The 25,334-nt window shown below is 41.0% G+C and overlaps 1 protein-coding gene across 1 annotated transcript in view; it reads right to left on the reverse strand.

Annotated features, from left to right (window-relative positions):
* The window catches only part of LOC107123897 (glypican-5-like), a gene marked incomplete at its 3' end in the record, with an annotated part of 220,955 nt that extends 196,541 nt beyond the window's left edge, over positions 1-24,414 (reverse strand). The window contains exons 1-2 of the mRNA XM_015427244.1: positions 24,336-24,414; positions 24,047-24,208 (exon numbers count right to left, since the gene is read on the reverse strand). Coding sequence (XP_015282730.1) covers positions 24,047-24,208; positions 24,336-24,414 — 241 coding nt within the window. The remainder of the gene's footprint in view (positions 1-24,046; positions 24,209-24,335) is intronic.
* Positions 24,415-25,334: the final 920 nt, after the last annotated feature.

A 25,334-nucleotide genomic window follows, 5' to 3' on the forward strand; every position in this document is an offset into this window, starting at 1 on the left:
TTCCCTTCATATTGCGTCCAAGTAAGAGGGCCCCTGCATTGGACTATGTGGTCCTGAGGATAAGACTCTTATATTTTAATAACATGTGACTCTGGGTTAACATAAAACAAAATAAACCTTTATTTGTACAAGAAGTGCATTGGTTTCAGGATGTTTAGCAACTTATCGCTTCAGTAAATAAAATGGTGCATGTTAATAACATCTGACTAAGGTGTCATACTCTTTCTCGTCACACTCTTCTCTATTAAATCTTCCTTTCCCCCTTTTTTTCAAACTCAGATTTCTGTCAACTTCTTTCTCTCACATTCTTGTAATACTTTGACAATATTAGGGAGGATTTGACTCTCTCTATTCCCTAATATGTCCTCTATAAGTTTTTTTTTCCTCCCCCCCCCAAGTTGGTATATGTGCCTTATGTTTTATTTATCTACTTGTGTATTTTCTCCAGTGTCGATGCCAATAAAAGTAACTGAACTGACTACTTTCTTCCGTAGAATCCTAATGCTTTTCACAGCACTCTGCTAGATTCTATCAGAAGACTGCTCTCTCAGACTCTGTTGACTGAACATTTTCTGACTCTTTACTGCTGACTCACTGTTAACTGTTGTTTCCCTCTCTCTACATTTTTTCCTCTTCTTAGCTCCTCCCATACACTGTCATTCAACAACCAATCACCTCACTCACTCATCCCTCTTTCACCCCCCTTCCTCTTCTGAAACTTACCTTACATTTAAAGAAACACACACTTAAAACTTCAAATCCTTACAAGGGCAATCAGCCCTGTAAAGAATCAGGCTCTTAAGATCTGACAGTGATGCAGACCCTATTTCAGAACTACTCCAGTTCTCAGCATTAGGCAAGGATATGTGCTAGAAGAGGAATAATGGGAGAAAGATAAGAATAGATTCAAACAGAATACTATTTTTTAAAAAGGAAGGACTAGTTTTTAGGGCTGAGACAACAGTTTGCCACAAATGTCTTCAGAAATGCAGGAAAAGCCAACTCATTTTACCTATTGAGAACAAAGATGAAGCTTTCTGAAGATTGTTTCATTGGCCTGATGACAGCATACAGCCAAATCAGACAAGTAATGTATTGCTATGACAATCCTGCTCGTGACATGATCCATAATTGTCTAGGATCATACACACAACTATTTCCAGAAAGATGACACTCCAGTAATTACTTTAAAAGTATTGCCAGTCAGTAGCACATCAAGAAATCCATGACAGTGCAGGCCTGAGAATGATGAGCTCTCTCATTCTTAGGGTTTTTCCCCAGGAAAGATTTCAGCCCTTTCCCAAAAGCACTACTTTCCCCCCAATAATTGAAACAGGTGTACATTCAACAGCACACACTAAAAATTTGGCCCTTATTCCCACTCAGAGCTTCCCCCTAACACCACAAAGCACTTTTGAAAAGCAGATTTATATACACTGTGTGCCACTACTACTAGGGCTGCCAAGCCGCGGCGGGGGATCTGTGCATCTTCACAGGATCCCTGCCGCGGGGAACAGTGATACATGTTGCACCGCCGTCACCAGGATGTGACGCTACGTGTCACTCTGGCAATGGGACTCCAAACAGCCCCGTTGCCAGAGTGACGTGTAGCATCACATCCTGCCGACGGCGGTGCAACGCGTATCGCTGTCCCCCGCGGCAGGGATCCTGTGAAGACGCATGGATTCCCCGCCGCGGCTTGGCAGCCCTAACTACTACCCAAATTCAGTTAAGAGTCATATTTTTGAGCCACAGCTGAGCTATTCAAAGTCTTAAAAGATGATGCTGTTAAAGTGCTGCACTCAATTTGCCAGCAAATTTGGAAAACACAACAGTGGCCACAGGATTGGAAAAGGTCAGTATACATTCCAATCCCAAAGAAGGGCAATGCCAAGGAATTTCAAACTATCGCACAATTGCACTCATATCACACGCTAGCAAGGTCATGCTCAGGATCCTACAAGCTAGGCTTCAACAGTACATGGATAGAGAAGTCCCAGAAGTACAAGCTGGGTTTCGAAGAGGCAGAGGAACTAGAAATCAAATTGCCAACATTCGCTGGATTATGGAGAAAGCAAGAGAGTACCAGAAAAAGATCTACTTCTGCTTCATTGACTATGCTAAAGCCTTTGACTGTGTGGATCACAAGAAACTATGGCAGGTCCCTAAAGAGATGGGAGTACCAGACCACCTCACATGTCTCTTGAGAAACCTGTATAAGGGTCAAGAAGCGACAGTTAGAACCAGATATGGAACAACTAATTGGTTTAGCATAGGGAAAGGAGTACGACAAGGATGTATATTGTCACCTTGCTTATTTAATTTATATGCAGAGTACATCATGCGAAATGCTGGCCTGGATGAATCACAAACGGGAATTAAGATTGCTGGGGAAAAGATCAACAACCTCAGATATGCAGACAATACCACTCTAATGGCAAAAAGTGAAGAAGACCTAAAGAGCCTCTTGCTCAGGATTAAAGAGGAGAGCGCAAAAGTAGGCTTGAAGCTCAACATCAAAAAAACTAACATCATGGCATCCAGCCCCATCACTCCTTGGCAAATAGAAGGGAAAGTCGTGGAAATAGTGACAGACTTCACGCTCCTGGGATCCCAGATCATCACAGACTGTGACAGCAGCCATGAAATTAAAAGACGCCTGCTCCTTGGGAGGAAAGCGATGGCGAACCTAAACAGCATGATAAAAAGTAGAGACATCATCCTGCCAACAAAAGTCCGCATGGTCAAAGCAATGATATTCCCAGTAGTCATGTATGGCTGTGAGAGTTGGACTATAAGGAAGGCCGAGCGCCGAAGAATAGATTATTTTGAACTATGGTGCTGGAGAAGACTCTTGCGCGTCCCTTGGACTGCAAGAAGATCAAATCAGTCAATCCTAAAAGTAATCAATCCTGACTGTTCTCTGGAAGGCCAGATAATGAAACTGAAGCTCAAATACTTTGGCCACCAAATGAGAAGGGAGCACTCACTGGAGAAGACCCTGATGCTGGGAAAGATTGAAGGTCAAAGAAGACGGGGACGGCAAAGGATGAGATGGTTAGACAGTGTCATCGATGCAATGAACATGAAAACATGAAACTTCAGAGGACGGCGGAAGACAGGAAGGCCTGGTGTGATCTGGTCCATGGGGTCGCAAAGAGTCGGACTCAACTGTGCAACTGAACAACAACAAAAACCATTAAATAATGTTAAATAAAGGGGGGGGAATATGATTGATAAGCAACATTTCTCTAGATAGATCCATGTACCCTTTAGTTGCCACCAAGTTGGACATAACATGAATTTTCATACTTACTTGAGTGAATCACAAATGAGAATTTTCAAGGAAAGCGAAATATATTCCATTAAGCCAGCATTTTTTCATTATAGTTCTACACCTTCCCACACAGGCCAATAGACATATCATTATTACATGTATATATCATGGGGGGAGCAAATATTTGCAAAGCTCCCCTACAACATGCATTTCTCATGAGATTATACATACATATAGAGAAAATTAATCTTGTTTCTACAACAGTTGAGGGACTTTATTTTTATTTTCTTTGTTAAGTAAAGATTCCATTTATTCCCCCTAAGGGAACCTCAACTCACAACATAATTCACTTGGATTAGAGAAACTTGCTGTGAAGAATTTTGAGAACTCCTATTTTAGGAGTCTGCCAGTCAGTCAAAATATGTTGCTTGACATGTAATACAATAAAACTAAACCACAAACAAATGGAGTGACCTGAAGGCAGCTTGCAGGAAGATACATAACTGGGAAATAATTACACAGCATTTCCAGAGATATAACCAATTATATGGAATGCAATTATGATTTAATGAGGTATTCCTTCACATTTAAGAACACATATTAGATTTGCAATGTAGTCAACTTAGGACAGTTAGTGATCCCGTAATGTCTCCTTTGAGCCTGATTTATGCCACAGATGTGCTTCACAAAATTATGGAAGTCTGGTTTCCATCTTCCATCTCTAGCATGTCAGTTAGTAATTCTTGGGAGACTGGAAAGTATCTAAAATCATTTGAAACTTCAAGCAGCCAGTCCTTTTTTTAAAGCTCTTCCTAGGCTTTGTGTCTACAAATAGAACATTGTGAAGTAATAAACATTTTGGGGATTTTTTCAGATTGTTTAGTCAAACTGAATACTGGTATAAATAGATGCAATTTTTTTGAATCAGACAGTGCAATCATAACCTGTGAAATAGCCACATATGCAGCAAATGGATTTGTATTTAGTCATGGAGATTGCTGCTCATCAAGCTGGTTTCCTTGTAACCCATCTCTGTACACTATCTATAAACTATCTATAGTTTCTGTACACTATCTATACACTATCTGTAAACTATCTATAGTTTCAGCCAGTTCACTGTAGGACAGAAAGGTCATGCACCTGTAGCATTGCTTCTCATTTTCAGTGGGGTTCAGGTGATCCTCACTAACTCTTTTAAGAGACTGGGGGTTATATTGGATCCAGCATTGCTGCTGGAGAAGCAAGTTAATACAGCTGCAAAAAAAATGCTTTCATCCAACTTAGTGTAGCCCAGGAGATGGCCCCATATCTTGATATGGTGAGTCTGGTCACCTGGATCCACGCCATATTAACATGAAGACTAGACTACTGCAATGCACTCTACACAGGTCTCACCTTGAATTCAGCTTGGAGACTCTAACTGGTGAAGAATGCTGCAGCTTGGTTATTATCAGGAGCTAGGCAGATTTATTACTCCCATTTTGCAGTCACTTCACTACTGGGCACAATTCAAACTATTGGCCATCACATACAAAGCCAGGCCCACAGCCAGGATTTTTTTTGTTTGAGGGGCATTTAATTTTTAATGGGGCAGTTAAATTACAGTTAATTAAACTAAGCTGAATGCCTGTCTTTAAAGGGGGAGGTTCCAAGCCTGTTTCTAGCCCTTTCTTTCAAAGGACAGAGCAGCTCAGAGGGCATCTAAATGCCTTTTGAGTTGCTTTCCACAGAGCAAGAACACTTAGAAAGGCATTCAAAAAAGGCACCTTCAGTACTTTTCCAATCATCCCCCTTTCTGCTTGCCATAGTCCTGCTGTAAACCATATAGGTCCTGGTGAGTCTTTAAAAGCATACCCATGAGCCTTTGGGAAACATGCAAATTAATTTGCCCTTCTAAGTTTTCTTGCCCTGTGGAAGGGAACTCAAAAGGCATTTAAATGCCTTCTGAGCTGTCTTTTCCCAGATCCTATGATTCCCCCCTGCCATTCCACAGTGGGAGGGAGAGGGAAGCCCGAGGGCAAGCCGAGCTGCAGTGTTCTCAGCCCTGGCTACTGCCAGCAGTAGGTGGGGGGGGGGTCTCCTCAAAAATAAGGTTTCTGGCATGGTTATTTGTGGGGTGGTGCTTTTAATTAAGGGGGCAGGGCCCTGAAATGCCCCATTGTAGCTATGAGCCTGTACAAAGCCTTTCATGGCCTAGGTCCCTCATATCTGTAGAACCAGCTCTCCCCCTATGATCCACCATGACAACTTTGCTCATCAGAGTAGGGCCTTCTTCAGAGGTCACCCATCAAATAGGCAAAATAAAAACTGCCTGTACACATGCATCCTTTGTTGTGGCTCCCACCTTGTGGAATGGCCTGCTTGAGGAGGTCAGGAAAGCTCCCACCTGCCTGGCGTTCCGTGAACTATGCAGAACTGAATTATTCAGGAGGGCTTTTTTTATACAGGTAATGTGACTATATTGTAATGAAATGTTTTTCAGAAGTATTTTGGTAAAAAGATAGGGACTGTGGTCTCTACCACAGCATCTAGTATGTACTGTCTGTTGCTATAGGTATGATCCTAGTATGCAATTCTGGCACCATTTATCATGTCATATTAACACATGATTTGTTTTAGCTTGGTTTCAGCTCTGTTCTCAGATTTCTGATCATTTTCAGATTTCTGCAATTTAAACATCTACTGTATTGTCTATTTGATGTCTCATTCCTGTTGATTTAAATTGTCCCATGCTGTGTAACACATCTTGAGTTTCAGTGAGAAAGGCAGGTTGTAAATGGTGTAAACAAATATTCCAATATGAAATATTAGGATGGCACTTATGTGCTTTGATTTTGGTACTCATGCCTCTTGAAATGACAAGCTATAACTAACTACAAATCTGAATCTATCCTCTAAACCTGCTTTCCCCTCTCTTACTTATAGTTTTTTTAAAAAAAACTTTGTACAATACCCGGAGTAAGCTAAGTAGAGTGGTAAAAAGCTTGACTTTTAAATCAGGGGTTTCTCTCATGATTAATTTGGAAAGGTCAGTCTTAATTTAAACTTTATCACACTGCACATGAGTCTTCTGTCAATGAACTGCATTTCATAGCATCCCCCAAATAATCTTATTTGCATAGTCAAGAGGATAGCTGATATCATATTAGGCGTTCCGAGGTCAAGTGTACTCAGGTTACAGACTGAAACAGAAGCTTTGCAGAACGTTTGTTCACAAAGTAATACTAACATTTATTAATGATACCCAGCATATCATGAGGATTTGCTTTAGTTCTGCAAGTTGAAGATACTGAAAGGTCAGAAAAGCTACACACAAAATCCAATTTGATATGCAGCTAAAGTAAAGCTCCAATTCATAACAATTTATCCAGTTTGTCCTCAAGATCACAGAGCTTAGGAAATACTAGCAAAGCATAAATGTCATAGTACACTGTTTGGAGTTACACCAAACCAAGCAGATGCAAGGTCTTCAAGATCATCATTGCATAGGTAAACACAAACAAATCATTCTAATGTTGGAAAACCAGGGATACTGAGGGTTTTTTTATCTAGTTCAGTCTGCTGCTTTTTAATAATGTGAGTAACCAGATGCAAAGTCTAGTTCAGCCATCCTGATATTAGCAGGAGATTTAAGCATGCACAGAACTTTATGCCATGAATGGGAATAATAGCAGAAAGTGCCTAACTTTGACTAGATCAAGTCTATTTAATTTATTTGTTTTATGATGTGTATTTTGGGAAGGCTGATTTGAATAGTTTTTAAAATGTTATTTTATTATCTATGTTTTAAATTGGCAGCAGCCCTTGTGAGGTCAGAAAGGCGGGATATAAATCTTGTAAATAAATAAATAATTTTTATATAATCAGCTCCCTGCCTATGAGCAACATCAGTAAAATATCTGAAGAAAGATCCAAGCAAACACAAACAATGGACTCGATTAAAACCAAAAATTAGCCCTTTGTCTAAAGCAATCCAAAATTACTTCCCAATTTCAACAAAGATCCTCTAGCAACTCATTTCTTGCAAGATCCATTCATTCTTTCCTTTAAGAATCTTTAAATATTCCAAGTACATTTTCAGAGGCTGTCTTACTGTAATATACTAATTGATCAACCAGTCCCATGCTGAATACCCTAGACATTCTGTCACAGGTGCCACACCTTGTTCTTCTATATATAGGGTAAGGGAGCAATAACAGGCTAGACCCTCCAAATGCGCCACATGTTCACCCAGTTGAAAAAAATCACAAGCAATTTTGCCTGCAGGAGAAGAAAGCCCCTTAAGAATGGCCTTGCAGCAATGGGAGAAGACTACAGCAGATGCAAGAAAGTCAAAGAACAGCTGAATGTTGCAGTGGGACAACCCAGCTGTGTAGTTTTTTAAATTGCCTTTCAAGAAATTCTGTTAACAAGCCTCCAGTAGGTGATATCTTTGAACACAGCACCTAATGCATCTACAGGAATGCTGCTGTGTTGCCAACATTTTCTCCCCTGAAGTTTCACACCTGCAAATACCACAGGGTACAAACACTGACATTTAAATGGCCTCTCTCTGGCAATGGCCTTGTGAATCTAAAGAGGCCTCCTTTTCAAAATTTACTGCAGACCTCATAATTTGTTTCCCTTCTCAGTCCAATTAAGGTTAATTTACCTTGTTCAGTAGGTAAAGAACACTAATATTCAAACAAAAGACAGAAGCAATTCTTAACAGCATTTATTGGTCTTCATCACACTGGACCTGTTCATACTATGGTGAACATGGAATACATATTAACCTGGATGTTTTGGTGTGAACTTACATATTACAGTCACTCTGTTACAATGCCACCAACCCCATCACTAGACCAGACCCAGAAAATAAGGACTTCAATTTCATAGCCCACAAACTTCTTTTGGTGTGTGTGTGTTTTACACTTGAACTTTTATAATTGAAGCTCTGGGGACTACTTAGTCTCCTAGTCCTCAATGAGGTCAATGCCTGTTCTCAGGATGCCACCCAGCATCCACTTAGCCTATTATGAGGGGATTATAGTCTTGAAAGAATCACAAAGCTTGATGAACGTAACTAAGAAACTGGCTTGGTTGTTTCTTTGCTTTCCTTTTCTCCAGTGCTCTTAGTATTACAGTAACAAAGTTACTGGGTCCTGAGAAAGTATAAAAGTTACAAAGCAGGTTTCTTGCTTGACTGATTCAAACTTATACCATGGGACCGAAATGGTTTTTTAACTGTTTTTGATAGGAACAGCACCCAAACCTTAACTATCTTCAGAATACTTAAAGTCCCTAATGGACCCCCTTCCTAACCATCAGACTTCCTAACTCTTCTCCCACTGAAGTCCAACAAGCCTCAACTCTTCAGCTGGTCAGCAGTTTTTCCTTTTCAACATTCCAGTCCACCATTTGAAAGTGACTGGCTGAGACTCCTGGAAGGTGGATCCTGAAACTGCCCATCACACACTCCAATATTTACCAGTTGGTTTCTGAGTTCAATTCAATTCAACTTACAAAGTCCTTTATATCTGCAGGACTGCCTCTCCCAATATGCTCCTCTGTGACAGCTTCACTCATCTGATCAAAGCCTTTCGAAAGTGCCATTCTGCAACAAGGTAACATCAACAGCATACTTTTACAGGTTTTTTAGAAGGGCATTTTTAGAAAGGGAATAGACATTTTTATATCTGTGAAAAGAGCTAAGCAGCGTTTGCATTTTTTTATTGGATGTGTTATACTGTTTTTATCGCATTACTTTCTAATTTTGTAATCTGCCTTGAGTCTGTGTGAGAAAGGCAGATAATAAATTAAATATATGAATAATATTGCTTGGAGGTAAATTATAGCTGAGTGAGGTCCCACCTAAGTACCACAATAGCTGCTTCTGAAAAGGAGTAACATTTCAACTAGGAGAAAATTCTACTATGTATGTCCAAGAAACTTCTAAGACAGGGGTGTCAAAGATACGGCCCATGGGCTGGAACCGGCCCAACCAGGTCTCTAATCTAGCCCGCGAGTAGAGCGCCAAACACCTCCACCCCGCACCCCACCTCCTACCCCGCTGCTCCCCCCACCCTGCGCTGGTAAAGATTTACTGCTGCCTGTTGCGGTTGATCGGCAGTTCCATAAAACTGGCTTTTTCGGAAACTGAGATCAGCTGTTTCCCTCTGTTGTCGGGAGCAAAGAAGCTCAGTGCAATCGGCAGCTCCATGTGACTAGCTTTTCCGGTGGCTGCGATTAGCTGTTTCCTCTCCCTCTGTTCTTGCCACACAAAGTACCTCGTGCCTCTGTTTACAAAGACTCCAAGGGCCTCAGTGAGATCTGCAACTCCCCGTGTTTCTGGGCTATCCTTTGCAATTGGAAGCTCCCTGCTGTCTTTTGTTTACGAAAGCTGGAAGAGGCACAATTGCCTGCTGCTGCAGTCTCACAGGTGGGGTGAGTAGGGTTTTTTTGTCATGATTATATTGTAGTAAAGTTGCATGTCTGTTAAGGATTATTTGCCTGGTAGCAATTTGAGAAGTCAGAGTCAATTTAAAAAAACCCTCTTTGAATACAGTAGTGTTGCTGTTGTTATATTTATTTATTTTATTTATTTATATTTATTAGTATTTTTACACACACCCTCCCCACGAGCAAGCTCAGGGTGGCTTACAAGACGGCAACAATGCCCACATATAAAACAATATAAAACAGCTTAAAACAAAATATAAAATCATCGAATCACAAAAGTAAAGTGCTCTATAAAGAACAAGATGGTCTTCCAATGGTAGGTGCCGGATCTTTCATTGGAGGTAGATAGTGTCCTGTAGCAGGTACGTGGCCAGTCCAGTGGTACCAACCCAGCGCAGTATCATGGCAGATCTTCAAAGGCCATCCTCTTACCCAGCTGTTACCCATGCCATTCATGGGTTCTGGTGAATCTGCATTATACGTTTTCTGAAGTGTTATGGATGCTTTGTCTGATAGTAATTTGGATATGAGCTGCTAGTAACCCCCCACAAAAAAAATCCCTCTTTGAATAAAGCTAGTTGCTGTGAATTTGTATGAACATCTTCATCATGTTACATGTTAATTAGCTGTTCAGCCTTTCTGTTGTTTCTTGTTATAGTATTTCAATTGTGTTTGGTTTTAGGTTTCTAAGTTTATACTGTTTTTCAATTTGTGTGCCAGCTCAAGAATGAGATGAAGTGGCATGTAAACATACACATGGGGAGTATGATTGCAGGTTTAGGGAATAAACCACTGGGGGGTAAAATATTTGGAAATTTCCTCCAGTTGAACCACATCTCTCCTTGTAGAGGCGTAAACAGGCCATTTTTCTTTCCTCTTCCCCCCCTTTTTTTAAAAAATGACACAGCTGCCCTCAGCGTTCCTTACTTCCTAGAAGGCAATGAATACAAGTTTGAACTCCGATCTTCCATTCCAATATATTTGAAGAAGTGTGCAGGCACATGAAAGCTCATACCTTGAATAAACCTTTGTTGGACTTAAAGGTGCCACTTAGGGTTGCCAAGTCCATCTTCCACCCCCAGCGGGGGACTTTGGGGGCGTTCCTGGAAGGGGTGGGGCATCCCCAACGTGATGACATCACGTTGGGGACGTCTGCCACCCCACCCCCCCATCGTGCACCAGATCTCCAGAAACAGCAGTTCCCTGCACTTAAAGTAGCCAGCAGCCGGCGTTTCCCTTTTAAGAGAAGCTGCGTTTCCCTTTTAAGAACGAAGCTGGCTTTTCCCTGCAAGCTTGCGGAGTTCGCGCTTGGGATAAAACACGGGTTGCACACCCTTAAAGGGAGAGAGATGGGTGGCTGTGGGTGTTGGGGGTGGGGCTTCCCCCGCCGGCCCTCTGGCCGGTGGCGGGTAGAAACCCCCCCAAAACGGGGGACCCCTGGCAAACCGGGGGATTTGGCAACCCTAGTGCTACTGGACTCTAAATTTGTTCTATGAACCTTTTTGTAAAACTGTCACCCTTTCCATTGCAGCATTGTCTTGGCAAGTGTGTGTTTTGGAAAGAATAATGGCATTAGCCAAGAAAAGAAAAGTAGATGCAGAGTGTCATGTTATTCAAGAAAAATGGAGAAGTCTTTCTTTTTTGTGTGGAACAGAATGGGAAACCAACATGCCTGATATGTTCAAAGCTAATATCAGTTGTTTGTCTTTGTTCTTTATAAAGTGTATATCTCCACTACCTGGCATTACATTTTATAACGCACATGACTCGGCCCCACAAAGTCCCATTTATATCCGATCCAGCCCTCATAAGAATTGAGTTCAACACCCCTGTTCTAAGAGGTTCTAAGTGTGCTTTTCATAAAGTGAAGACTCCATTCCCCGCAGCCTAAAAGAAGTGCTCATAAAAATCTATAAATCAAGGGGTGAACTTCCGAATATCGAAGAGATTGACCTAACGGATACATGTTTTCCTGGTGTGATTCCCACCCTCACCTCAGTTTCAGCAAAAGTGACCTTATGTCAATCCAAATGAGCCCAATAGCCTGAATTCTGAATGTAGCAGCTGCCTGGCAAAACTGTCTCCTAACCAACTCTCTGCAGAGTAATTGAAAACCAACTTCAGATACATTCAAACAGCTGGTGGGAGGAGGTAAAAAGGAACAGATTAGAAGGACTGGATAATTCTTTAGGAATGGCAATGTTTTGGCACTGGATCTGTTGTGCCTCTGAAAGTCATTCTCACAACAAAAACTGCAACATGGTTTTGCATTCACACAGTTAAGCTTAAATCCTTCCGACTTTATGATTTTTGTCACATAAGTGAATGGCAAATTCAGTTCCATAACTAAAACCTAACATGGAGAAGAGACACTGTGACAACATTAGAAGAAATTGCATTTTCTTGTTAATCCACCTTCAATACATATTCATTTCTGGAAATGTGGCCCTTTTAATTTAAAAAAGGCAGATTTGAGAACATTTGAATAGGAACAAATGGTGTCCAGAAGGGTGGTATGAGGGCTTTGGTTGTCCTGCTCTGAATGGGGGAAGCATTTTTGTCAAAGGCCTCAGGCCAGCCTTGTACACAATAGGTCAATAAGGAGCTATACTTAGTACCATTACACACGTGGAAAGGCAGGTGGTAACCAGCTCTCTGACTAAGAGGCCTAGCATGTAGGAATCATGACAGCCTATTTTGATACAACAGCTTTAGCTCTCTATCACCACACAGCAAGTAATGGAAACCACAGCTGAGATCTCTCAGTTTTTAAATAGCTCATTGATTTTGGAGGCAATCCATTCACCAACACTGTGCTTGGACCTCATTTGGTAATTAACTACAAACCCGGATGGATATTTTCAATCAAAGCTTGCTTAGTTTTAAACATGTCATTGCAAATCAACATGCCTAATCAACCCTTGCCTGTTTATCCCAGGAGTTTTTCTGAGCCAGTTTGTAAAAAACACAGAACTAATTTCATTATTACTGCAGTTGCACAAAACAATCCACAGTACTCTCTTCCAAATCTGGGAACTGTGTAGTTTAGTGCCTAAAAGAACAAACAGAGATGTCCCTGGTTCAAGAAACACCTCTACCATAGTGCCCTTAGGCAAACAATCTCATTATTTCCATATGGAAGATGGGGTCCAGTACTGCCCTGCCTACCTGACAGGTCTGTTGTAAAAATTGCAAGATAATGGATGTGAACACATATACATGAACTTGCCTTATACTGAATCAGATCACTGGTCTATCAATCTCAGTCAGTACAGCAACTTACACTGAGATCTTTTATATCATATGTTACCTGACCCTTTTAATTAGAGATGCCAGGATTTAGTCTAGGATCTTCAGCATGAAAAGCAGATGCTCTGCCACTGATCCACAACCCATCTATTGAAGATCTTTGAACACTGAAAGTATTACGTAAATGCTAAGTATTATTATTAATAATCATGATGGGCACTTCAGTCTGGGTTGGTGTACAGGCCTGTACAGTTGCATGAGAGTCTATATAAACCCATATTCCATGGGCTGTGGATTAGGACTTTCACATGTTTATAAATGTAGATAACGTCTTTCCACTGGCTATGTTGATAAACTAGACCACATATCCATTGTGTGGCTAGAAACTACATGATGAACAACACTTACCGAGAACAGGGGGAAGGGAGAAGTGTTGAGAGGTCAATTTGTTGTAGAAAAATAAGGATCATCTAGGAATGATGGTGGCAGCATAGCTATGATATCAATAGGTGGCAATTGTAGCAAGACTACATGGTGTGCAATGGAGTGATATGATTTACAACATAGGCCACAGGGGTGTCCATTTATTCAAATGTTAACTTTTCACTGATTTTCAGTGTGACTCAAGCCTATTTATATCACAATACAAACATTTTCCTTGACAATCCTTTCTTCTCTTTGTAGATTTTAAACTATGGCCAACATATGGAAGTGTCAAAAATGATCTTCTCCAGAAAAACTGCTACTTTAAGGACCCTAATCAGCAGAAAGGCAGCATAAGAATGTTTTAATTCTTATAAGCCAGTTTGGTGTAGTGGTTAAGTGTGCGGACTCTAATCTGGGAGAACCGGGTTTGATTCCCCACTCCTCCACTTGCACCTGCTGATGTGACCTTGGGTCAGTCACAAGCTCTGGCACAGCTGTCCATGAAAAAGAGCCGTTTGTGTCAGAGTTCTCTCAGCCCCACCCACCTCACAGGGTGTCTGTTGTGGGGAGGGGAAGGGAAAGGAGTTTGTAAGCCGCTCTGAGACTCCAAGTGAAGGGCGGGGTATAAATCCAATCTCTTCTTCTTCTTCTAATAAATAGAACATGGCCCATGTACACACACACACACAGTTTGTTCTTCTGGGTTCCATCAATGCCTATGGAGGCATCTATACAACACACAGTGTCAGAAAGCAGCATGAACTCCTTGCTTTCTGAAAAACTCTGCAGTGGGGATGTTTTGAAGAATCATTAAGTTGAGAAGTGCAGAATGCTAAATGAAGAGCTGTCCTTGCAAAAGTTACCTTACTGTTTTTGGCATTTTGCATTTAATACCACATCATTTCAGTCATCACTCAGAAACTCATTTTTCCTCCTTCAGTTAAATGTAACAGAGAAAGTGTACCAATGAAAATCCAATTTGTCTTGAACAGTTGAGCTTAAAACAAAGCATTTCCTTACATCCCTAATACTTGCTAATTCGCTGACTGAAGTCTGGGAGAGATTAGAAAGAACTATGTCCTGTCCATCCCCAGAGAAAATAGCAAGAGAATGAATAAATTACCAGCATTTGTATTCTCATTACCTCAAATTACCCACAGTATAAAAATGACAGGAATAGAGCCAGCTCTCTCTGGTTTCACATGCAGCACCTGTTACCACTCCATTTAAAGTGTTTGGAGGGAGTTTTTTTCTTTGGCTATCTGTGAGCAACAAAGGTTTATCATCACACCCTTGACATTGCTTGCAACAGCAATTTTAGTTTCCATTTACTTCCTTTTTTTTTTACTTTTCCTCCATAAAGAATACTGGCATTGCATAGCGGTCTAGTGAAGCCTAGGAAGCTGTTCATGGGACACCGTAGGGATATGTAGCGGAAGAGCAACTAATCTAAACAAAGAGAATAACTTTTCCTTAAATAGAGCCATAGCTACTACATCATATTCACTTACAGACAAAAGTAAACATCTTGGTTCACCTATAAAGCCCTAAGGGACTGGGGATCAAGGTTCTGAATGAATCGTCTTGTCCCATACAAACCTGCCCAGCAGCTGATATCATCAGTAGCAGCCCTGTTGTGTGTACCCCCATCACCTCCAGCGCACTGAGTGAGCACCAAGGACAGGGACTTTCTACTGTGGCACCTGAACTGTGGCAGATCCTCTCTACAACAGTTCCCAAGTTTTAAGCATCAAGGGTAAACATTCCTCTTTTCACAAACTTTGTGCTGATGGGTACTGGTTTGTGGGTTTGTGGCTGATGTTTCAATCATGTCTTGGTTCTGCTTTTTATTGCCCCGCATTGTTTGCCCTATTTTAGCTTTGGACTGCAGGATGAGACCACCAATTTTAAAAGATCTTATCAGTTTAATATTATCACTGGATTTAATTAATTTATTCACGTATTTATACACTGCTTTCCCCCCCCTGCAGGGATCCAAAGTGGCTTCCAATAGGCTGTATACCGTATAATAAACCAGCAGACAAGGAAGAAACAGGACGTGCCCAAGATGTAGCTAATGAACTCATTGGCTGGTTTGTTTGAAGACACAGGCAGTGAGCTAGAGGCTAAGAGGCTCTTGTCCCTCAACTTGCCCCCAAGGGCTCATGCCTCTGGCCTAGCCAAGCTTTAGAGAGAGAGAGAGATCAGTCCTCAGCAAGGATGGTAATCAACTGGTAAGATATTCCTCCTACTTTCCCCCTTCCTGCTACTTTAATATTTTAAAGCTGTAATGGTACTGTTTATTTTATTTGTTTTTATCACTAGCTCTATGATAGTTTTGTGCATTTGAGTAATGGTGTTTATGATTTTGACTACTGCAGGACTTATTTTATATTGGTTAGTGTTTATGGGTTAGATCCAACCAGCTTTTTCACTCAGTACTGCACAATTCCTTACTATAGACATGGTCCCACATGACTTTTATTCACACAGGTCCCATGATTCCCAGCATATCCTTTTTGGATGGCTAAAGAATACCCCCTCCTTCCTTCTTCCACCATCTGAAAAAGCTGGTTGGATCCAACTCCATATTTTGTATTTTTATTTGAAGCTTTGTGTGGTAGGAGCAGAAATATTGTAAACAATAAGTAATCCAAACTGGAAAATTAAGAATACTTTGAACTATTAGAAAACATTCTGATCATACTGTTATTATAGTTGCTGACTGTCTGACTTGGAGCTCCAAAAGGTGAGAATAAGGTGGCAGGAAGAAAATGAAGAATGGGTAACTCAGAAGAGAAGAGAAGAAGAGAAGAGATTGGATTTATACCCCGCCCTTCGCTACCCAGAGGCTTACAAACTCCTTTCCCTTCCCCTCCCCACAACAGACACCCTGTGAGGTAGGTGGGGCTGAGAGAGCTCTGACAGAAACTGCTCTTTTTCAAGAACAGCTGTGTCAGAACTATGGCTTGCCCAAGGTCATCCAGCAGGTGCAAGTGGAGGAGTGGGGAATCAAACCCAGTTCTCCCAGATTAGAGTCCGCACACTTAACCACTACACCAAACTGATACATGATAGGGCCATTTACCAACAGGCAGATTTATATTTGGCTTTTGCTACCCAAAACAATTGTGTTGATGGGTCTGTCTTTCCACAGGGTGATTTATGGTGTATAACAATTGCTGGGGTGGGGTTCATTTGATTCTATGCAGGGCTTTTTTTGTAGAAAAAGCCCAGCAGGAACTCATTAGCATAATAGGCCACACCCAACAGCAGAAACTCGTTAGCATATCCAGCCACACCCATGAGCGCATAGCTCATTAGCATATTAGGCCACACCCCTGTGTTACCAGAAGTATAGTCATCCAGCCACACCCACCTTTTGCTTCTTATTCTGTTTACCTTGTGTGTTAAAACCTAGGGCTTTTTTTGTAGCAGGAACTCCTTTACATGTTAGGCCACACCCCTAATGTAGCCCTAATGTAATCCTAATGAGTTTCTGCTGTTGGATGTGGCCTATTATGCTAATGATTTCCTGCTGGGCATGGTCAACTTGGGAGCCAGCCAGAACTCCGTTCCTGTGCATTCCTGCCCCAAAATAAAAAATAGCCCTGATTCTATGTAAGCACAGGGGCTCTTGTTTGCTATTCTACATTCTCTCTCTGGTTGTACCTGTGGAAAATAGGAGCCAATAGTTTGCCTGCACATGCCAACATCTAGACAGGCCATGAAGTAGACTGAGGACAGGATGGGAGGCAAGCTCTATTCTTCCCTTTTCCCAGCAATAGACAATATCTGCTGTGTTGTTTTAATGTATGTGCACAGGAATCAGTATCAATAACACATCAGAGAGACAGATGTGGGCCAAATCAGATCTATTAGGTGGGGAGTCTTGTGAGCAAAAATTCTACTTTGGCCCCGGTCACACGGGCCAGATATCGTGGGGGGGAGCCGTGGCAAATTACCCCGGTGCAGTTTGATCCGTGATTATATGATCAGACGCGCTGGCGACACACCACGGGTCCTTCCCTCGGAGCCAGCGCGTAAATGAGGGGCCAGAGGGGAAAGCCGCGCACCAGCACGATCACACCGCGGGCATCCGGAGGCATCCCGTGGCAAACTGTTTGCCAGTACTTTGGAGGTACTACTTTTTTATCCCGTGGCTCTCCCGCAGCAAATTCACCGTGTGAATGGGGCCTTTGTGAGCTACTCGCATTAAAGTTGTGAGGGGGCAATTTGGCTACGTCATAAATTAATTTGCTCTGAAGCCATCCTACTTGACCTGACAAAAATGTATGAGCCGGAGGCTAAAAAACTGAGCTCGCTCACACTAACAGCTTAGAGGGAACACTGGATAGGAGATCCCTCAGCATTCTTAATGTCATTGAAAAGTAGTTGTGACATATCTCAGAGAGAAAATACTCATGCCCAGCTGCTATTAGCTCAGGCTGGGAAGAAGAGACAGGCAGAATGCTGTTCCCACATAAAGAAATTAGAAGGCACTGGAGCCAGGCAGGGAGAACCATAATTTGTGCTTTAGAGTAAGTTAAGGTGAACAAGGAGAAAAAGGTTATATCTTGCCTTTGCATCTATGGATATACGACTTCTGTTTTCAAGAAAAGTGTAATGAGCACAAATATGTGGGAGCAGTTTCAGCTCTAATAAAAGACCTGTTCTATGTACCAAGAACATCATGCCATCAATGGTGAGATCTTTGCCATCACCCTCAATTACAGCACCAAGTAAAAGCAAAATCAATGTAAATATTTTTTAGAATCCAATTGATTTATTGTTTGCCCTAGCAATGGCTCACATTAATATTGCAAACCTTTGTAGAAAATGAAGAATTCAGCAGCAGCACTAAATCCCACCACATGTATGAAATGGGCCTGAATCCAAGAACAACAATATCTGTGCACAGATGTGATGAATTTAATCTAGCCTTATACACTAATCATTATATGCAACACTGGCAGTTGTTAAAATGATTCTGCTTCAGCCCAAGTGGCAAAACTCTTGAAAATAACCTTTAAAATACAGTTTAGAAACTAAGTCTTCATAGTCAAAATATTTTTAAAAGGTGTTTGTAGGTCCCCATTCTTCTAAGAAATGTATGTCAAACTATTTTAAGAGTGGTCTGCTGGCAATCACACTATGCTGTAAAGTTCAAACCAGTACCAAAGACTTTCAATCAACACTCTCGCAACACAAGCTCTAAAGCGCTCATTCATTTCAATGGGAAGAAGAATACTGCAGGAATAAACTTATTAGGCAACTAGATTAATTACTTGAGATCTCACCATCCCACAGATAGAAGAGTATCTATTTCTTTGTTTATTTAAGATGACATTCTTGAGATGCCAAGCATGGGACTCAGATTAGCTTCAATGGGAGCAGCCAGATTAAGTCAAGGTTATGCACTGATGAACGTCTCAGCCTCAAAGTAAAGTTTACTTTCAAAATCTTGGGCAAGGTTTCTATTTTCATTATTGGTGAACAAGGAAAGGGACTTAGAAAGAGGGATGTTCTGGCCATTTCAGACAACTAGCTATTTCATTCTCTGGGTATTTAACCCATACTGTACCCCAGGGCTTCAGGCAGGTAATAACAATTGGAAATATTCAACACATATATTCAAGGGAAAATAATCATGCATTTAAAAAAAACAAACCCAAAACTAAAGTGTAAACATTTCAAAATTTGCTGCTAAAAAGGAAACCCAGCTCATCATTAGGCTCAGAACTGGGAACCTACATTTTAAATAGGTCTTTTCAGAAGTTCCAGAAGATACTCAGCCCTGGGTTTTATCTGACCTCTGCAACATGACTAGGGGAAAAAATCACTAAAACTGAGTCTTGAGTCTCTATTGCAGAACCTTGGTAAGGGAAGTTCTGCTTCAGCTCAACTGGTACAAACTTCATGAAAACTTCTAGTTAAATTGGAAAGTTCTTTTTATTTATTTATTTTTGGCCCCCTGGAGGGGATTTTTTATTGCATTTTTAATAGACTACAAACTACAACGTAAAAATTGGGAAGGGGTAACTACATCTAGGGAGAAAGGAAAGAAAACCACAACTAACTAAAACCCCAAGAATAGGAGATCATCACAACAGCTTGTATAAATGTTAATCTTAAATTGCTAATATTACTTTGAACATAGTCGGCTATGCTAATTTTTTTGTCTTTTTATCCAATGTTTTAACCATTCAAGAGAACCCCCATAGCATCCCACAATAAAACTAAAGTTTAAAGGTATACTTCAGAGTCCTTTAGCCTTCATTTTCTCTTATCTTTTCTAATCCTCAATTTGTATGTATGCTTAGGGGCAGCCGCCCCCTTATCAGAAAGAGAGTCTCGTCGGAAGACCCCGAGTCCAATTCACCACTGGATTTGCTGTCATCTTCTTCCTTCTCGACTTCGTCTGGCTCTCCCAGCTGCACTCTCAGGAACTCACGTGCTTTGAAAACAGAGTCAATCTTTTCTTTTTTAGCTTGTAGTTTGAAAATGACTCCTTCTGGAATTAACCATCTGTAGACGATGCTGTTTGAAGGAAAAGGAGTAAGTCTTTATATTTCTTTCTCTTTTTCCTTATTTCAAATGGAATGTCTTTTAGAATCCTGATAGTGTTGTCCCCAATTTTCAAGGGTGTTCCTGTAGTTGTTTTCAGGATAGAATCCCTGATTTAAATTCGTCAGCTGTTGTTCGATGTTAGTCATCTGGTCCAGCAGAGGCTGCAAGGACTCTGCCAACATTTTGGAAAGCTCGGTGGTCTCTTCCGGTCAAGGGCTCAAGCCAGCTGGTTTCACTTTTACTGGTTTGTCTTTCTCTGCCCTCTTCCCCACCATCTTTATGGATTGTTTACTTTTATGAAAACTTGCTAAAGTCTCTGAAATACACCCATACACTTATCTGCGCTCTGGTAAGTCTCTCAAAATAGATGTCAACACTTTTTCTTCAGGGTAGCTGCATGCACTGCAAAATGAACATTGCACCCAGAGACATGCTAGACTCTGCTCTATGAATGACGGAATGGTAAGGAAGGCAATGATTGGCTGCTGGTGTTGGGCCTCCCTATGGGACCAACACTGAAATGCTGACATGCAAATTTTAAAAATTCACTGCCCAAACCCACCCTTTCTGGGTGAGTTTGGGTGGCAATCCACAAGATGGAAAAAACTGCACCTTTTGAGCAAGAGACTATTTTGCAAATTCATTCCACAATGGGGGGGAAAAGTGGAAAAACTAGTTTAGGAAATAACGGGGGGGGGGAGAGAAACCAGGACGGCACAGACAAAGTTGTCTGGACAGAAGAAAAAAAAGTTAACATAGGGTATTGAAACTGGAATATTAGGGCAATCTGGAAAATGCTGGTATCAGTAACATCTTTGCCTTGAAAATTATTGCCTATATCTATTCTTGCAGACTCCAGGTTGTGAAATTCCTGGAGACTTGGGGGCAGAGCCTAGAGAAGGGAGAGTCTGGGGGAGGGAGTGAGCTCAGCAGGTATGTGATGCCATACAGTCCACCCTACAAAGCAGTCATTTCCTCCAGGGGAACCAATCTCTGTAAATCAGGATATCCGTTGTAATTCCAGGATAACTCCAGGCACCATTCTGAAGGTTGTCAATATCCATTCTGGTTCCCTGAGAGCTGTAATACTGTTGCTGCTGGCATATGAGGAAAACTCTGCCCTTCCTGGCAATAGCAGTATTGCCTACAAGCAAGAGTGAAGGGACTCCACTCATTTTGGCAGCTTGGACATCAAAGTACATGATGCTCATTCTTCTATATCTATTGTACTTTACACTACATCCTTCCTCTAGGCAGCTTAGGGCACTGTACATGGTTCTCACCTTCATTTTATTCTCACAACAGTTATGTAAGGTAGGGTGAAAATGTATGCTTGGCCCAAGTTCACCCAGTAAGCTTTGCAACTCAGCGAATATTTGAATCTGGATCTCTTCATCCCTCGTTCAGCATTCTAAATATTATGTTACACTGCGCCCGTAAGCATAGGGTATTAGAAACCTTGATCACATTGCTTTCTGGGGATACACACACACACACTATTCATCAGTGTTAACAGGTTATGCAACAGGAGAGAAAGCTTTGTAGCCCCCAGAGGGCATTTATGAGAGTACACAAAACCCAACATTGATTTTTCTACCCCAATACCAGAATATAATTCTGTTAAAACCCTGAGTTCAGGAGCTACAAATGAAGCCAAAGAAACATTCTGAAATTTTCTCAGATAGCAAGTCTATTCAGAAGGTAACAAAAACACTGAACAAAAAGGGGGGGGGACATAAAAGTGATGAAATGCAATATTCTCATTAAAATGAATGCTCTATAGAATGTACAAATAAAAACCCATGAGTGCCCATTTGTTGCTGAAGATCTAGCATATTGTTCAGATTCTGAATTGCCTAATTTGATATTCGGTCTAGTCTTAAATGGTCCCACCAGCAGAAGTCTCATGAAAAAACTAATGGGGCTTATGTCCACAGCAGAGCAGTTTGAGGCATGCCGCCTTTAATGTTATAATGATGTGACACAACAATAAGGCAACCCAAAGGCAGGGGAAAGCAAGGCACCCCTGCTTGAGCAACGGAATGTTTATATAGTGTCATCTGAAGAAAGGGTTTAGAGAGCCTTTTGAAACCTCACAGAAACCAAATGAACAAATGAACCTTTGAGGCTTTAAGAAGGCAAAGCTGAAATTGTGGCATGTTCTCACCTCAGGTGGACAAAGCAAGTTTATAACCATTTACAATTCAATAATTTAGACGGCCATTTCTAGAAAATGCTTGTAAATTCAAGCTACTTTGAAATGTCTAATGACTGATCTCAGTAAGTCAAGCAATAAAGCTGCCTGACTGACCTCAGGGTCTGACAGGTTAATCTATTCTGACCTTTGCTTTATTCTATAATGATGCTGAAAGATCAGTTGAATAACTCACTGTCATTCAACAATGGCTCCATATTTCCCCTTCGGCACAGCAGAGGGCTCAAATGTGACTCGGTGCCAGATTTTCAAGCTATGTGGGATACTAAAAAAAGTCTGTTTTCTTCAAAGCTCTTTGTGAAATGAAACAAATTGCTATCCCCCTCCCCTTTCCTATCTCTAAGCAGTTGCAATGCTCAACAGCAAAAGCAAATCTCTACACCCAAACTTATGCAAACATGCAATACTGGGAACAAACAATGGGGGAAAGCATTTGCTCTCATTTTCTGCTTATGGTCTGAAGCCCACAGATTCAAAGTTATTGCTAGTTTGGACATACACAGAGGCCTAGTACTAAGTCCCTCTAATTCACTATTGTCTACTCTGCCTTACAGTGGCTCTCAGACAGAAGGGCCCTGCTCCCCAAAAGTAACTGTTTAAGATTAGATAATAGAGACTGAATCTCAGACGTTAGATGCAAAAAGTATGTATTCTACCACTGAGCCAAAAAAATTCAAAACTCTATCAATGACTCAGAGATTGTCAGAGTATCATACTATTTTAAGCCTGTTTTCTCAAAAGGAGAGAAATAGTACATCTTAGTTTTGGCTTTTATCCATTTTTTTATTCTGCTGTTCATGAAAGGAGCTCAGGGCTGAATATATGATTCTCCCTTCCTCTATTATACCTTCACAACAATCCTGTGAGATAAGCTAGACTGACTGTAACTGGCCCAAAGTCATGCAGTGAACATTATGGTTGATCAAAGTTTTGACTCTGGGGCTCCCTAGTCTAACACACTAACCAGTACACAATACTATTTTTAAAGACACCACTTCCTAACAGCTCTTAAAGCATAGAACAAGCAGATAGCTGCTTAAATATTTATCAGTTTATTTCCAGTTATATTTTAGATGACAATTATATTTTTATCAATGTATATATCCTATTGAAACTTGAATTGTGGAGTCAATTGTGCACACCTCTGCTTTACACACTAAATACTACCCACTTCTCAAGTGTGGCCTCTTCTTGATTGAAACAACTCTGCTAACCAATTGGCAAAGGGAAAATATTCTATTCAATTTTGTTTAATAAATTTTGTTTAATAAATCAACACTGAATTTATGTCTACATTCACATGACCTTTGAAACCAGGACAATATGGAAGGCATATTGTTTATAATTCATTTCTAGAGTACAAGCATTATAAACATTTAAATGTAAGAATGTTAATATCATGTTCTGAAACCTGAACATCACTACAAGATATGGATGACAGACTTAAAATGCGGTGCTGAGCTTGACCCACAAGCAACAGATACTATTGTCTTAACCACATGGAGGATAGGCTTGCTATTAGCTATGATAACTAAATGGGACCTTTGTGTTCAGAGGGAGGGACAAACAGGGAGGACTGATGTCTCCATGCCCTGCTTGTGATCCTCCTGAAAGCAGTCTATGGTTGGTCATTGTTGCAAGAAGAACCAAGATGACCCATTGTTGACTCATCATAGAACCATAGAGTTGGAAGGGACCACCAGTGTCATCTAGTCCAACACCCTGCACAATGCAGGAAATTCACAAATACCTCCTCCTCCACACCTGCAGTGACTACTGTTCCACACTGTTCATGGCTCTTACACTTATGTTCATTCATAATTTTGTCTTTATAAAGGTTCCTTAATAATTAAATCTATGATTCCTACCTTGAAAAGCTGTGATGTGACCAACAATCATATATTTCAGTTCAAAATTTAGTGTCTGGATGTTTTCCATCCTCTCTCTCCGAACAGCTGCTTGATAGCTCTCTTCCATCTTCTTAGTGCAACATGTTGGTGCTCTGTGCTGACAGATCTGCAAGTTGGAATCTGTTGCAAGAAAATGAATCATGATTACAATACACCCTCAGAAACATCCTCAGCAAACAGCACCAAAGGCATTTCTTACAAGCAGAGCAATGCCCTGTCAGGATATGCTGGAACAGATAGCACTCACAAGTGGAGAAATATCCAAGCTGTTTCTGCATCTCAAGGGCTTTCCAGTTCTGATCAATCCTGAATAACCGCTGACACATGGTCAAGATGACATTGTTTTTTGTGTGTTTTCTCATCAATGTTAAGAGAAAAAACTATCTTCTGACACACCCTGCATGGGGAGGCCAACTCTGGGTTAGAAAATTGCTGGAGATATGGGGGGTGTACACTGGGGAAGGTGGGGTCTGTTAAGGGGAGGATCATCAGCAGGCTATAAAGACACAGAGTCTAGCCTCCAAAGCAGCCATTTTCTCCAAGGGAACTGATCTGTTGTTTGGAGGTCAACTGTAACCTTGGGAGATGTACGAGCCCCACTCGGAGGTTGGCAACCCTAACCTTTAACATGTATATGTGGGGGAATATACAAAAATATTTACAATGGGAAAATTAACCTGTTGATTTCAGTATTCATTAAATTAGCAGTGTAATTACACACATCTCCAAATCACTCTGACTGTTGGAAATTTTTAAAGATGTGGGAGTTATCATCTAACTCATAGAATCCTGTATAGAAGACATGATGGACCTCCTACCCTTGACAGTGTTTTGTATGGTAATGTCAGGGCCACCACTGAAACAGGAGAACTAAGGGCTCTATGACAGTCCTGTCCACGTCCCTCTCTCACAGATTTTCCCTCCATTTTCCTCTCTCTTTTGTGACTGAGCCACCCTAGTCATGTGTTTTATTATTTCCTGGAAAATTCTGGCTGTCCCACCCTGTCACAGTGTGATATTTTGATTGTTGACACAGCCCAGGAACCTGAGGGAGCCCACTAATAACAAAATATTTTTAACATAGAGAGGAAAGGTCAGGTAAAATCACAGGTTGAAATTTCTGAGGTAAAACCAGTACATGCATAGACTTTGGTTCCTATGTTTCAGGCTAATGAGAGTTTCTTAAGCTATTCACATTACTTAAAATCTTTATGTTGAGAGGCTTTTGTTCCAACACTCCAACACA

The sequence above is a fragment of the Gekko japonicus genome, unplaced genomic scaffold, assembly GCF_001447785.1.
Source record: "Gekko japonicus isolate JY-2015 unplaced genomic scaffold, Gekko_japonicus_V1.1 scaffold1273, whole genome shotgun sequence".
NCBI classification, from domain to species: Eukaryota; Metazoa; Chordata; class Lepidosauria; order Squamata; family Gekkonidae; genus Gekko; species Gekko japonicus.